This window comes from Myotis myotis, unplaced genomic scaffold (assembly GCF_014108235.1).
Source record: "Myotis myotis isolate mMyoMyo1 unplaced genomic scaffold, mMyoMyo1.p scaffold_m19_p_10, whole genome shotgun sequence".
NCBI lineage: Eukaryota > Metazoa > Chordata > Mammalia > Chiroptera > Vespertilionidae > Myotis > Myotis myotis.
This window is the reverse complement of record NW_023416314.1, coordinates 7,711,824-7,728,001: the sequence shown is the minus strand read 5'-3', so window position 1 is coordinate 7,728,001 and position 16,178 is coordinate 7,711,824. Positions and strand designations below refer to the sequence as shown.

Genomic DNA, 16,178 nt, shown 5'->3' with positions numbered 1-16,178 from the left:
AATTTAACCAACCAGGTGAAATATTATAACAGAAAGATGAAAAATTACATGTTCCATACCTTATGTTGGTGTAAAACAGCCGACAATCTCCTAAATAAATCTTCTGCTTTTCTGAAAATAGTCAGAAATCCACTTGCATTTCTATCAATCATAATAGAAAAAATAGATTCATCTCCTGCCTCACCCACTCCCTTAAACTGATTAGGAATGCCGATAAATCTCTTCATTTCTCTGTAATATTTAGCACGGATTTCTTCAAAAGGAGGCCTGAACTGTAAACGTCCTTGTCTGCAAGTAAATAAGTAACTTTAAGATGTAAGTTATTAGAAAATTTTAGAATGAAAAATAAACTGGATTTCAAAAAAATCTTACTTGTATAGTAAGTCTATATTAATTTCGGGAAGGTTCTCATTAAGTGCTTCTAAGCCCATCTGATACTGATGCTCCAGAGCTTTGTACAGCTGATGATTCCAGTGCAGCTTCCACGCATGCATGTCACTTGCCTGGAAGCCCTAATATGTTATACATACATTTTTTATTTAAAAATCAGGTAGTAGAATAAGGATTAATGCTTTCATATCATATAGAGTAAAATTATAAGCAATCAAAAACTTATTTTTAAATATCTTAAAACAAGCAACTCCTTAATTACTACTTGTAGTATGAGAGGTTATATAAAGTCAAACAAGAAAATCGCTAATCTTCATGTTTATAAATGGAATACAAAAATCAGTAAAATTTTTAAAATTAAGTTATAAATATAGATTTTATAATCAGACTTTATATTTACAGTAAAAAGAACAACAGTGTTTTTGTGAACTTTTTAGTCCTTTTTCAAAAGTCCCCATCGAGTATAGCTCTTTCCTTCCCTTCTCACGCCCTAAATAAAACTTCCACATTTTAAAGCATGTTAAGTTTAAACATTAAAATGCTCAGGATAGCTTATGTAATCTTTTGCTTCCATATAACCATAAATATATCAATTCTAACACTTTAATGTTTGGGGTTTTTTCTTAAAGTTCTAAGAACTAAAAAATATATGCAGCCCAGCCGCGCATAGGTCAGTGGTTGAGCGTCCAACTATGAACCAGGAGGTCAGGGTTCGATTCCTGGTCAGGGTACATGTCCGGATTGTGGGCTCGATCCCCAGTAATGGGGATCAGCTGCAGGAGGCAGCTGATCAATGATTCTCATCATTGATGTTTCTATCTCTCTCTCCCTCTCCCTTCCTCTCTAAAATCAATAAAAATATATTTTTAAAAATATATATATATGCAAATGTGTAAGACACCTAACTAATATTCAATCAAGATCCCACATACTGTATGTGGCAGACGCTGTGCTAACTGCTTTTCCTTACATCATTTCCTATATAAAAATGTGAATGGAACTGGAATTTTGCCCAAAAAAGGAAAAAGTTCTAATACAGAGTTATTTCAATCATTAGGCTTCTATCTAAACTTAACTTTGTGTTCTACAGATGTCACAAGTACCTAAAAGAAAACTAATGAATGATAAATAGTTAAGCACCTCTTCAGAAAAACTATGAACTCTGAGTTGAGAGATTTGGTATTCCATAAGACAAATAGAAATTTCTTATATTTTTAAATGTAATGCATTGTTATTTTATGGTCTTTATGTACAATTCAATCAAATTCTAAATTTATCAGTAATTCATTAGTAAAGGTTTATAAATAAGCTTGATAAACTTTTCAGCAATTCATATATTAAATTCATATATTCTCTGAAACAGCCATATTTCAAAGTGTAGACATATTTCAAAGTAAAACATACTCTACCTGTGCTTCTACACTTGCTAAGCCAGTTCTCAATTCCTGTAATCCATCTTTCCAACGCTGTTGTTGCCGAAGCAGGTCAATATTCATAAGAATTACCACCTGTTAAAAATTAGAACAGTCTCAAAGTATCACCTGAAATGGTAACTTTTTTTTTTCAGTGGAAAAACTGGACAGACATGACTTTAAGTGATCCAGGTTAATTCAGCCTAAAGTATGACATACCAATACCTGATCAATGCACTAAGAAAGGCGAAACAGCACTTCGGTGACATTCCAGCCCAAATGGCATAACGCTAACTTAATCATGAGAAAATACCATATAACCCAAATCTAGAGATATTCTACAAGATCAGTGACAAGTACTCATCAAAAGTTTCAAGGTCATGAAAAACAAGCAAAGACTGAGGAGGAGGAGACTCCAGAGACTCAGCAACTAAATGCAAGAAGGGATCCTGGATTGGATCCTTGATAAAGAAAAAGGAATAGTGGAGAAACTGCAAAATTCAAAAGCAGCTTATTTCCTAGTTTTGTTAACTCTAACATGGTTATATAAGTTCTTAACAGGGGACGCTGGACAAAAAGCATAGTATAAATGAACTCTGTTCTATTTTTACAACTTTAAGTCTCAAATTATTCCCAAGTAAGAAGTTATTTTAAATTATATTCTAATTACTTTAAACAATACTATTCATAGCTCATTCAATTTTATAAAGTATACCTTTTCACAAAACGTAGTGTGCCATTTTCTCAGCTTCCTATTTTCAGTGGCAAGGCGGTCAGCAGCACTTTGGAGCTTTTGGATGTAGCCTTCTAACTCACCGGGATTATCCCAAGTAATCTGTGACTTTCCCCCACTTCCAGCTTTTGAATTCTAAGGTACAACAAATGGCATTTAGTATTTAAATGCATTACTTTTTTCCCCAAAAATTCCATATTCTACATCCTAAGTCCAATAATTCCTAACACCGACCTGCAATAAAAAGAGCATAATATTCCCATTTTATAAATGATAAGGCAAACTGATCAACATTGAGTAGCCTCCTTCCTTCCAGGTTCTCCCTCTTACAAGTAAAAAACCCTGTACCTAACATAACAAACAATCATAGGAAAAGTGAAAGGCAGAAATAAGAAATAGGCATTGAACAAATCTTGCAAATTAAGGAAAAGATACCTTTCCCTACTGTCTCCATATCTCCAGGAAAGGGCACTGGAGAGGCCTCCAACCTAGAGGGTCAGACAAATAAAGCTCCAGAAAACGCCTATTTCTTCTCACCAAAGGCCTAGGAAAACAGTAGTCTACCAGAAAACCCTTTTAGCAATACCCACCCTGCTCAAGCCAACACCAATAAAAAACACCTCTGATATTTCAGTGAGACCAAGTAGAGAGTTGATCTTCCATCCCCTGCTTAGCAAAAGCAGGCAGCACTCAAACTCCCCTGCCAAGGTAATGTCGATGGGCTGAACTATGCTACCTCTCATGAGTTTCCTAAATCATATTAGATTATTGAAATGAAAATTTTATAACAACATCTGATGTTGTGCTCTGCATATGTAGAGGGAATACTTAAGACAAATATGTAAGAGGGGAGAGGATAGAGAGACATAATAGAAGGTTTCGATACCAATTGAAATAGTAAGGTATAGCAAGTTTCTGGAATACAGAAGAGCCTCAATAAATAGATGATGAGTACATGAAATTAAAATATCCTATATAATAAAAGCCTAATATGCAAATTGTCCACTCAGGCAGTCGTTCAACCAGGAGTTTGACCACTCACTATGATATGCGCTGACTACCAGGGGGCGGCGCAGAACATGGCAGGTGTTGGCAACACAGCACTGGCAGCGGGCAGCAGTGGAGGCACTGCTGGCCCTGATGGACCCTGATGAGAGCGGGACCGCAGCGGGATGGTGGAACAGGTGAGCAAGCAGTGCCAGGCCAAGGCGGGTGCAAGTGGGGGCCTGATAGACCCGCAGATCGTCTGCAGACAGTGACCAGCAGTGGCAGAGGGGGGCAGGGCCGCCACCCAGCTCCCAGGCGCTAAGGGAGCCGGGTAGGGGGCCCAGTCCCGATTGATCGCTCCACAGACAGGACGGTGGAGCAGGTGAGGGGGCGGTGCCAGGTCAAGGTGGGATGCCAGATAGGGCTATAGGGCTGTGAGGCTGTGGCCACAAGCTGGGGCCGCAAGGCTGGGGGCACAAGCTGGGGCCCGATCTCCATGGGGGGAGGTCTCCCAAGGGACCCCACCCATGCACAAATTCATGCACTGGGCCTCTAGTTATATAATAAATTCAATAAAATACTCTGTGAATCAGTTCTAAAGCATTTATTGATAACTAGAAGCCCAGTGCACGAATTTGTGCACCAGTGGGGTCCCTCAGCCTGGTCTGCAGGATCAGGCCGAAACCAGCTCTCTGACATCCCCAGAGGGGTTCTGGGTTGCGAGAGGGCACAGACCAGGCCGAGGGACCCCACCGGTGCACGACCGGGGCCAGGGAGGGACACGAGAGGTTGGCCAGCTGGGGAGGGACCGCAGGAGGGCTCTAGGGCATGTCTAGCCCATCTCCCTCAGTCCTGATTGGCTGGACCCCAGCAGCAAGCTAATGTACCAGTTGGAGTGTCTGCCCCCTGATGGTCAGTGCATGTCATAGTGAGCAGTTGAGTGGCCTTAGCATATCATTAACATATTATGCTTTGATGGTTGAACAGCCGACCGGATGACCAGACACTTAGCACATTAGGCTTTTATTATATAGGATTATTACATGGAATTTAACATTGTATTCCTTAAGAATATGAAAATAGAATCCTTCCAGTATACTACAAGATAGTGAGTGGTCAGAGAATTATTATTATTTTTGTTATTGTTAATCCTCACCTGAGGATATTTTTCTAATTGATTTTTTTTTTTTAAGGAAGTGGAACAAATGGGTAGAGACAGAGAGAGAAACCGGGGCCAGGGATTGAGCCTGCAACCGAGGTACATGCACTTGACCATAATTGAAACCACATCCCTTCAGCCCAAAGGCCAACACTCTAACTACTGAGCCAAACTGGGTATGGCATGGCCAAAGAATTACTAAGAACCTCAGTGTTCTCTCTCCTCCTATCTCAGTGTTTTATCCACCACTATGTCTCATTTAACATGTTACATATAAGTATTTAGTCTCACAACCCAATTTCTTAATATGAGTTTTCTCTTCAGAAATATGAAGATATTTTTTTGTTGTTGTTGTTGTTAATCCTCATCCGGGGATACTTTTTCCATTGATTTTTAGAGAGAGTGGAAGGGAGGGAGAGATACAAAGAAAGAGAAATATCAATGTGAGAGAGACACATCAATTGGTTGCCTTCCACACACACCCCAACCAGTGATGGGGTTCAAGCATGCAACCAAGGTATGCACACATGACAGGAATCTAATTCACAACCCTCAGTCCATAGGCCGATGCTCTAACCACTGACCCAAACCAGCAAGGGCTCAAGGTATTATTTTGAATACATTTATTAGAAAAGAAAAAGCTCTAAGGGCTTATAATTGAAATAACTAATGGACACAGACACTAGGGCGGGGAGGGCATGTGTTGGGGGGTGGGAGTGGCCAGGGAGAGGTCAATGGGGGGGGAAAGAGACATATGTAATATTTTAATCAATAAGAATTAAAATATATATATATTCTATATGTTAGGTGAAAAGATCAAAGTAATAAAATACGATCCCAAGTCCAAAAAGTACACTTTTAAATATACATAGAAAGCAAAGTTTAAAAGGCTCTACATCAGACTATTGAGAATAGCCATCTCTTGGTGGTAAGATTAGAAGACCATTTTGTTTTGTTTTGTTTTTCTTTCTGTTTACCTAAATTTTTTAATTTTTTCCATTATAAACTTGTATTGAGCTTTGGCAACAGGAAAAATGGTTTTTATAGTAATATCTGTAAATTTTTTATAGGTTTTATATCAGTTTGTGTATAGATTTCATGTAGATTTATATAACTTCTAGTTCATTTTAAGCCTGAGTACTAGTGTGCAGAAAAGAGTTAACGTAGCAAGTCTGATTATCATCCCTGAAAAAGCCTACGTAAGAGATCAGCCCTTAACAGGCCGCTGGGAACCTGGCGTTTGGGAGGGTTCCCACCACGCTAATTTTAGGAGTGGCTCGCGGTACCTAAACTATACGGTTTATGCTGAACGCTTGATTTTCTTCAGGGGACCTGGAATTTTGGTACATACTGGGCTGAAGAATCCTACATGACCAGCCCCTAATTAAAACCTGGGCACTAAGTTGCTAATGATCTTCCCAGTAAGACAACAGTGCACTGTGTTACAACTTGTTGCTGGGAGAATTAGCCCTGTGTGACTCCACTGGGAGGACTCTTAAAAGCTCCCACCTGGTTGCCCCAGGTCTTCACCCCACGCACACTGCTTTTCACTGATTTTGCTTTGCAACCTCTCACTGTAAGAAATTACTGCCGTGGATCCTGTGAGTCCTCCTAACAAATCACAGAACCTGGGCGTAGTCTTCAGGACCATGACACAACTAGTTATCTACTTTCAAGTAATACTTTCAACAATAAAGATTTTAAATTTTTTTAAAAAAAGAATAAAAGGGTAAAAAGAGAAAAGAAAAAAAGAATAAAAGGGTATATTCTTCTTCTACATAATTTTTCAAATACATCATGTTTAAGAACACTAAAAATGTAGATTTCAAAAGGCTAACAATCACATAGTAACATCTACATTTAAAATTGTTGTGGGTGTTTCTAATTTCATATGTGTGAATATTTCAATAAGCACAAAGAGCAAATAAATCTTAAATTTGTGTCTTTGTTACTGGTTCATAAAAGCTCATTCATGATTAAAGATATTAACCATTTGTCATGCATTCCAAATTCAATACCATGTTTTTGTTACTGTTTTACTGTGGAGTTTTAATTTTTAGTTGTACAGAAGTTGTGTATTGAAATATAATCATGTTATTTATTTCAAGTAAATAAATAAGTAAAACCAGTTGTTGATGGAAAAGCACTAGTCTGTATATAAGGATCATGTCATACTTCAGTGAATAAGTAAATATAATAGCATACGAATTATATGTTATATATGTTAATTCTAAATCAACACAAAAATATGTGAAACATAACCATTTAAATCTACCGTTGGAAAAATTGTTACTTGTTAAAAGTGAAGGAAATCATTGGAGAGCAAAATAAAGCCTTAGATCACCCTACTTGGTTTGACTTAGTGGATAGAGCGTTGGCCTGCAGACTGAAGTGGCCAGGTTCAATTATGGTCAAGGGCATGTACCTCAATGCAGGTTCCATCCTGACTGGGGCAAGTGCAGGAGGCAACGAATTGATGTGTCTCTCTCACATTGATGTTTCTCTTCCTCTGTCTCTTCCTCTCCCTTCAACTTTCTCTAAAAATCAATGGAAAAGTATCCTCAGGTGAGGATTATAAAAATACAAAGCCTTAGATCAATGGCTATATTGAGCTGAAGGATATACTAAAAAATCTAAGAAATAAGAAATACTTCACATGTAAAAACTAATTATAAAAACATAAAAAGTCCATTTACCTTAATTATCTGTTCAAATGCTAAGGCAGATTGTAACATCATTGGTCTCTGACTCTGAATCATCTGCTGATCAATAGAATTATAAAAATGTGCCACCTACAAAGCAAAAGTCCAATTAGCAAAAGTCAGTAATAAATAGTGTACTTAATTTTTAATTTTTCTTCATTTTTCATTGTCTGAATGGAAATAATTTTTCTCAATTCTAGGATTTAAAAATAGACTTTTTTCATCTCCATTATTGTATTTATGCATGTATTATTATACACAACAAGCAAATATGTGTTGGCCTCCTATAATTTGCCAAGGCATGTCCTGGGGGCTAATTAAACAAAGATTATAAAACCTAGTTCCTGGACTCAAAAAGTACATTCTCACAGAGAACACAGAGGAAACCAGAAAAGCATGGTAAGTGCTAAAAAAAAAAACAAAAAACAAAAAACAAACAAAAAAAACCCTGAACTCTTAATCCTTGCAACTCTCCAAACCTGCTCATTCCTTTTCTAGTATATAACACAATGATTTATACATTTCTTAGACCAAAAAACATATATATTTGCATTTTCCTTACTCTTCTCTCACATCCCACATTAGTGAAGTCTATTGACTATATACTTTGATAATTTATATTGAATCCAACTTCTTCACCCCCTTCCATCAATCCCATCCCACTCCAAGCACCCTCATCTCTTGGCAAGACCAGTGAAGCAGTCTCCTAACTGGTCTATTTCCCAGTAGGGCCTCCTATTGTCTATGCAAAGTCTCCAAATCAACCAGAGTGGTCCTTTCTTAAACATAAATCATACACCTTTTGCAAACTCAAAACCTTCCAATGACTTCCCAATACATCTGAGAAAAAGTCCCAAATCAGGAAAACTGGAAGCAACAGAACATATACTATTACAACAACCTGGAAATTCTATTATCTATCCAACATCCTACTACTCTACTCTAGCTAACTGTCTACTCATAAGTAAAGGTATATATAAACAGATTTTCCCAGTTGTTCTTCCAGGGGTAAATACAAATACTATATAATCATTCATTCATCTTTTGAGCTCCTATTGTGTTAAGCTAAATACTCAGGATACAAAAGTGAGCAAGACTCTATGCTTTTGAATATGTAGTCCCTCTCTGAAATGATCACCCACCTCAACCCCTTGTGCTCTTAATAAAACATATACTATATACTCTTCCAGACTCACATCAAACACCATTCATTCCTCTGTAAAAATTTATCTGATACTATCTCTACCTCTACCCAGGAAAATAATTGAAAACTACTACCTCTCTGCTCTCACCGGACTTTGTGAACATCTATAATATAGTACTCATAATATATTAAATACTGTATTGATATGTTCACATATCTGCCGTCACTCTATGAACTGTACTGCAATACATATGGGCTTTGGAGTCAGAGAGACTTGGTATCAAATCCCAGCTTCATAACTTGTTAGCTGTGTGGCACTGGAAAACCTGTTACAAATCTGGTCCCAATTAGACCAGTCAGGAGATTAATATAAATAAGGCATCTACCAGAAGGTTAGTATTTAATGACAACTCAATGTTTAGTTTGCTCTCTCCCACTAGACCAGTGCTTCTCAACCATATTTGATTTGCACCTAAGGCTGCATTTGGCAATGTATATGACAGTAATACGTTCATTCTTTTATCCTCACTGCAGTGTGACTTGGGGTACGGGTGCTCAATTAATATTTGTTGAAGAAAAGAATAAATGAGAGACCAAATACACAAGATACTGTCCCTGGCTTCTAAATCCTAATAATCAAGTGAGAGAGAAATTTTTTTAAAAAACAAAAAGTGATTTGCACACTGCACAAAGAATAAGGAACAATCAACTAAAAGAAGACACAACAAAGAGAGTGAGTTTTTAGTTGAGGATTAAGGGAAGACTTTGAGTTTTCTAATCAGAAAATACAGATATCAGTACATGGAGCCACGTTCAAGTTTCATATAATCATGAACCAGTGCAATATGAGGGGAAAGTATAGTAGTGAAGGTCACAACCAAGAAGGTTAGTACATAATTAAGAAGGGCCTTGTATACTGTGCCAAGGACATAGTCAATAAGGTGATAATAGTTGGTTTTAAACTGGTACATGATATGACGGTAATGAGCTGAACAGGTAGACTGAGGAAATAACCAAGAACAGAGACCAGTACATCAGCCTGGTAATTCTCTAAGAACCTGCCCCTTGAAAGCAGGCAGAGGGCCTCCTTTAATTAGAAGGTCCTTTAAGACCCATGCAAGTAACATGACAGAAAGATGAACAACAGAGAATATAATATTCTACTTTTCTGAAAGCTTATAAAATGAAAAGCAACAATACCTTAAATTATTAAAGGCCTATAGCATTTACAAAGCAAATTGTATAGCAAATCAATTTCACAAGAGCTAATGGTGTCATTCTACTAGCCTAAAAAAATAAAAAGTAGAAAACAAATATCCAAATATAATGAACTCAGAATAGCCGTGTTTTCAAATACATAATTTCATACTTGTTTAAGAATAATTGCTTGCTTGCAGAATTTCTGTGCAATGTTTGCAACTTGCTGTATTTTGGCAGGAATAACAAAGCCAAGTGCAGAAAGCTGACGAACTTCTCTCAGAAGAATCACCAACCGATCTGAATAATGCACTTTTAATGATCCATCATTAGAATCCAATTCCATAATTCTACTGTTAGCCTCAATACTACAACACAAAATGAATGACTTTTTAAGTTTCATGTTATCACTCTTCTGATTGATATAATAAAGTTAATTCAAGGTAAAAAAAAATTTTAATTATAGTTTTAACTTTCTTTTTTCACATAGTATCTCACAATTCAGATCTTGATAATAAACTGTAATAACTAAAATATAACAATATTTCAACCAAACACTTCTGAATTCAGAAAAATCAATCTCTCAACTTTCAACTAAGATTCAAAACTGACGTATATACCATAAAGAAAAAAGGTTTTGATTCATTTTCTAAAGTTTTTTTTTTTTTACTCCTCTTACTTTGTTCTTTAATACTTTTTATTATTATTATTACAGAGAGAGAGAGGGAGAGAGAGATAGAAACATCAATGATGAGAGAGAATCATTGATTGACTGCCTCCTGCATGCCCCACACTGGGGATCGAGCCAGCAACCCAGGCATGTGCTGTGACAGGGAACTGAACCGTGACATCCTGGTTCATAGGTCGACATTCAACCACTGAGCCATGCCAGCCAGGCAGTTCTTTAATACTTTTATTAAAGGATCAATTAGGAGTAGAGATAACCCAATGTTTCACTTCTCTACTCTTGGTTTTACTATCTAAGGACTGTCCTTTCTTTATGTTTCTCGTAAAGGATATAATTGCAAATTTTAGACTGGGACACTCAAATCAGCAACAGTTGTAAAAAGTAAGCAGAGCTAAATTAAGCATAAAGTATTATATTTTCATGACCTTTCTTTCAGGATCAGGTTTATATAATGCTCATTTTAAGTCACTTCCACAATTAAGAGATCTTTCCGGATTAAGAAAGGAAGCTACTAAAAAGCAAAGAACAAATCTAGTCAGCCTATTTAATAACACATAAGACAGGGCATACTTGAAAATGAATTGAAATTATTTAGCCAAAACTTTTCTATGTGAACATAGAGCCTGTAAGAAAATTATTATGGTGGTCCTTTTTGCTTTTATCATCTAATCTTCAAAATTAGGTTCCACATACCAGGATATCCTAAAATATGTTCCAAAACACACTGACTCTCTGGGATAATAATGAGTTTTACAAAAAAAAAAAGTGGAAGTCAGGGTATTTCATTGTCAAATGGGAAACAAATACTGGGTTGAACAAAGTTACACAGGCTCTTCCCAGCAGGTGTCGGTCCTTTGGTATAGGATGGATCTCCACCAGAGCCATAGTGAAAAAAGTGTGCATATATTCCAAAATTAGCTAACTGAAGAAATCTTCCTTCGTTTTTTGGCCTGGAACATCTCTCCTATTTTAGGTTCAGGATAGAAAGGAGAAAAGTTAAATGACGTGAAGTTATAATCATTTTGCCCTAGCACCTTTTGGTTCTTCTATTCTTCCTCCAACACCAAAATACAAGATAAAAGGGAAAAAATTATTTATTCAGTTTAAGAAGCTATCACTTATGGCCTAGTTGTCCTTCTTTGCAATATAGGGAAAATAAATGGAGTTTCATATTATAAAGTTACTTTTAGAAAGTAAGAAGTTTCTAAAAATTAAAATATGACAAGTTTCTAAAAACACAATTATATTCTTGGAAAGTATACCAGGACAAAGAAACAATGGTTTTTCTAGACCATCCCTTTTTTTTTCATTTTTAAATGTATTTTTTACTATTGATAGTATTACAGATATCTCTTATTTTCCCCCACTTTCCCCCCTCCTCCCAGCGACCACCCACCTCCCCAGGTCTTTATTACCTATTGCCCATACCCATGAGCTATGCATATAACTATATAAGTTCTTTGGTTTATGTCTTCTTGTCCCCCGAACCCCACATCGAAGTATGTCAGTCTGTTCCATGCCTCCATGTTTCGGATCTCATTTTGTTGGTCAGTTCATTTTGTTCCACAGATAAGTGAGATCATGTGATGTTTGTCTTTCTCAGTTTGGCTTATTCCACTTAGTATAATATTCTTCAAATGCATCCATGCTGTCCCAAAGGGAAAGAGATCTCTCTTTTTTACAGCTACATAGTATTCCATAGTGTAAATGTCCCACAATTTTTTTATCCATTCATCTACTGATGGGCACTTGGGCTGTTTCCAAATCGTGGTTATCTATCTATAATAATAAAAGCGTAATATGCTAATTAGACCAGACAGCCAAACAACCTTCCAGACATCCTTCCGAAGACCTTCCAGACGACCATCCCATGACCACCCTGCAGAGGGAGGCCCAGGCCACCGGCCAGCAGGGCGATCAATTGAGGGGCTCCACAATCGCCACAAAGAGGGAGGACCAGGTCACCAACTGGCATGCTGCAGCGGCTGGGCAGGGCCTCCCTCTGCGGGGGCGATCCATCGCAGAGTCCCAGTCCAGTGGTCAAGGCCTACTTCTTTGGGGTGATCAATCTCAGGTCTCCCAGACTATGAGAGGGCACAGGCTGGGCTGAGGTACACCCCTCCAGTGCACAAATTTTGTGCACCAGGCCTCTAATTATAAATAAAGCGGCTATGAACACCGGGGTGCATATATTCTTTCCCATTGGTATTTTGGGGTTTTTAGGATTTTTTCCAGAAGTGGGATGAATGGGTCAAATAGGAGGTCCATTTTTAATTTTTTGAGGAAACTCCATACTGTTTTCCATAGTGGCTTGCACAAATCAGCATTCCCACCAGCAATGAACTACAGTTGGGCCTTGACTTAAGAGTTTAATTTGTTCCGTGACGGAGCTCGTAACTCAAATTACTCGTATGTCAAATCAAAAGTGAATGAGTGAGACACGTGATGCTGGGCTGATGTGGCGTTCACTGTGACGTTCGCTGCGCCAACTAGCGGTGGGGTATCTGAAGCTGGCTCAAAACCTGAATTTTAGCTCGCAGCTCAAAGCAAAAAATCGGCTGAGAGACGGCTCGTATCTCGAAAAAACTCATTAGTCGGGACACTCATAAGTCAAGGCCCCACTGTAGTTAGTGTTCCCTTTTCTCCACATTCTTGCCAGCACTTGTTGTTTGTTGATTTTTTTATGACAGCCATTCTGACAGGTGTGAGGTGATATCTCATTGTGGTTTTAATTTGCATTTCTCTGATGATTAGTGACTTTGAGCAGTTTTTCATGTGTCTCCTAGCTATATGTATGTCCTCTTTGGAAAAATGTCTATTCAGGTCTTCTGTCCATTTCTTAATTGGATTGTCTTCTTTTTGTTGAGTTGTATGAGTACTTTATATATTTTGAATATTAACCTCTTATCAGATATATCATTGGTAAACATGCAGTGGAATTCCTTTTCAATTTGATGGTGGTTTCTTTTACTGGGAAGCTTTTTATTTTGATGTAGTCCTGTTTGTTTATTTTCTACTGTTTACTTTGCCCTAGGACAGTGATGGTGAACCTTTTGAGCTCAGCGTGTCAGCTTTTTGAAAAACCCTAACTTAACTCTGGTGCCGTGTCATATATAGAAATTTTTTGATATTTGCAACCACAGTAAAACAAAGATTTATATTTTTGATATTTATTTTATATATTTAAATGCCATTTAACAAAGAAAAACCAACCAAAAAAGGAGTTCACATGTCACCTCTGACACTCGTGTCATAGGTTCGCCATCACTGCCCTAGATGTATCCATAAACATACTACTATGTAAAGATGTCTGATATTTTACTGCCTATGTTTTCTTTTATTATTTCTATGGTTTCATGACTTCCATTTAAGTCTTTTATCCACCTTGAGTTTATTCTTGTGTATAGTGTAAGTTGGTGGTTTAGTTTTGTCTATTTGCATGTGTCTGTCAGGTTTTCCCATCACCATTTGTTGAAGACATTGTCTTTACTCCATTGTATGTTCTTGCCTCCTTTGTCAAATATTAATTGACTATAATGATGTAAGTCAATTTCTGGGATCTCTGTTCTGATCCATCGGTCTCTATGCCTGTTCTTATGTCAGTACCAGGCTGTTTTGGTTAGAATGCCTTTGTAGTATAGCTTGGTATCTGGTATTGTGATCTCTCCTACTTCATTCTTCTTTCTCAAGATTACTGCAGCTATTCAGGTCTTTGATGGTTCCAAATAAATTTCTAGAGTATTTGTTCTAACTCTGTGAAGTATGCCATTGGAATTCTAATAGGGATTATGAATATTGCACCAGCCTTGCATCCCTGGAATGCCACTTGATGATGATGTATGATCTTTTTAGCATATTACTGGATCCAATTTGGTGAGGATTTTGGCATCTGTGTTCATCAGGGATATTGGCCTGTAATTTTCTTTCTTTTTTGTGTCTTTATTTGGTTTTAGAATTAGGATAATGCTGTCTTCATAAAAAAAGCTTGGAAGTGTTCCTTCCTCTTGAATTTTTTGGAATAGTTTGAGGAAGATATGTGTTAGTTCTTATTTGAATGTTTGGTAGAATTCCCCCTTAAATCCATCCAGTCCAGGGCTTTTGTTTGCTAGAAGTGTTTAAATTACTGCTTCAATTTCATCAGTTGTTACTTGCCTACTCAGGTTTTCTGATTCTACCTGATTGAGTTTTGGAAGATTGTATATTTCAAGGAATTTGTCCATTTTACCCAGGTTTGCCAGTTTGTTGGCATATAGTTGTTCATAATATTTGCTTGCAATCCTTTGTATTTCTGTGGTGTCTACTGTTATATCACCTCTTTCATCTCTGACTTATTTGAGTCCTCTCTGTTTTTTGTAGAGTCTGGCTAGGGTTTTGGCTCTTGGATTTATTGACCTTTTATACTATTTTTTTTAGTCTCTATGTCATTTATTTCCACTCTGATCTTTATTATTTCCTTCCTTCTACCTCCTCTGGATTTTCTTGTTCTCTTTCTAATTCCTTTAGTTTTTGGGTAAGATAGTTTATTAGTCCTTTTTCTTATTTCTTGAGGTAGGCCTATAGAGCTATGCACTTTCTTGTTTCTTGAAGTAGGCCTATAGAGCTATGCACTTCCCTCTCACAACTGCTTTCACCGTGTCCCATAGGTTTTGGTTGGTTATGTGTTCATTTTCATTTGTTTCCAGGAAGTATTTAATTTCTTGCTTGATCTCATTGATAACCATATTCATTGTTTAATAACATGCTATTAGCTTCCATGTATTTGAGTGTTTTTGAGTATTTTATTGTACTTCATTTCTAACTTCATGCCATTGTGATCTGAGAAGATGCTTGGTATTATATCAATCTTCTTGAATTTGTATAGACTTGTTTTGTGCCCTAGCATGTAGCCTATCTTTGAGAATGTTCCATGTACACTTGAATATACACTGTTGCTTTGGGGTGAAATGTTCCATAAATATCAGTTAGATCCATCTGATCTAGTGTGTCACCTATGGCCTCTGTTTCCTTGTTAATTTTTGTCTGAAAGATCAATCCCATAATCTCAGTAGGGTATTAAAGTCCCACACTACAACTGTATTGCTGTCAATCTCTCCCTTAAGGTCTATCAAGAGTTTTTAATGTTCTTGGGTGCTCTTATATTGGGTGCATATATGTTTACAAGGGTTATATTTTCTTTTTGAATCAATCCCTTTACTATTATGAAGTGGCCTTCTTTGTCTCTTGTTATGGCCTTCATTTTGAAATCTTTTTTTGTCTAATATGAGTATTGCTACTCGATGTGGGTTTTTTTTTTCCTTTCCATTTGCATGGAATATATTTTTCCATTCCTTCACTCTCAGTCTTGTGTATCTTTTTTTCTGAGGTGCATCTCTTGTAGACACCATATATATGGGTCATGTTTCTTATCCAGTCACCCTATGTCTTTTGACTGGATCATTTAGTCCATTTACATTTAAAATTATTATAGATAGGTATTTGTTTATTGCCATTTTTATTTTCTTTATGCCTATGATCCTCTCTCTCCTTTTCTTCTTCTTAAAACAGTCCCTTTGACATTTCTTGCATTGCTGGTTTAGTGGTATTGTACTCCTTTAACCTCTTTTTGTCTGAAAAGCTTTTTATTTCACCTTCAATTTTAAATGACAGCCTCGATACAGTAGTCTTGGATTCAGGACCTTGCTTTTCATTACTTCTAGTACTTCATGCTACTCCCTTCTGGCCTGGCCTGAAGTGTTTCTCTAGGGAAGTTAGTTGACATTTTAATGG

The 16,178-nt window shown here is 37.0% G+C and overlaps 1 protein-coding gene across 3 annotated transcripts in view; it reads right to left on the bottom strand.

Moving 5' to 3' along the window:
* Window positions 1-16,178, bottom strand: part of DYNC2H1 (dynein cytoplasmic 2 heavy chain 1) — a 300,856-nt gene that overhangs the window by 272,566 nt on the left and 12,112 nt on the right. For all 3 annotated transcript variants that reach the window (XM_036324418.1, XM_036324416.1, XM_036324417.1), the window contains exons 12-17: window positions 9,897-10,092; window positions 7,378-7,473; window positions 2,518-2,670; window positions 1,800-1,898; window positions 373-512; window positions 60-288 (exon numbers count right to left, since the gene is read on the bottom strand). In XM_036324418.1, coding sequence (XP_036180311.1) covers window positions 60-288; window positions 373-512; window positions 1,800-1,898; window positions 2,518-2,670; window positions 7,378-7,473; window positions 9,897-10,092 — 913 coding nt within the window. The remainder of the gene's footprint in view (window positions 1-59; window positions 289-372; window positions 513-1,799; window positions 1,899-2,517; window positions 2,671-7,377; window positions 7,474-9,896; window positions 10,093-16,178) is intronic.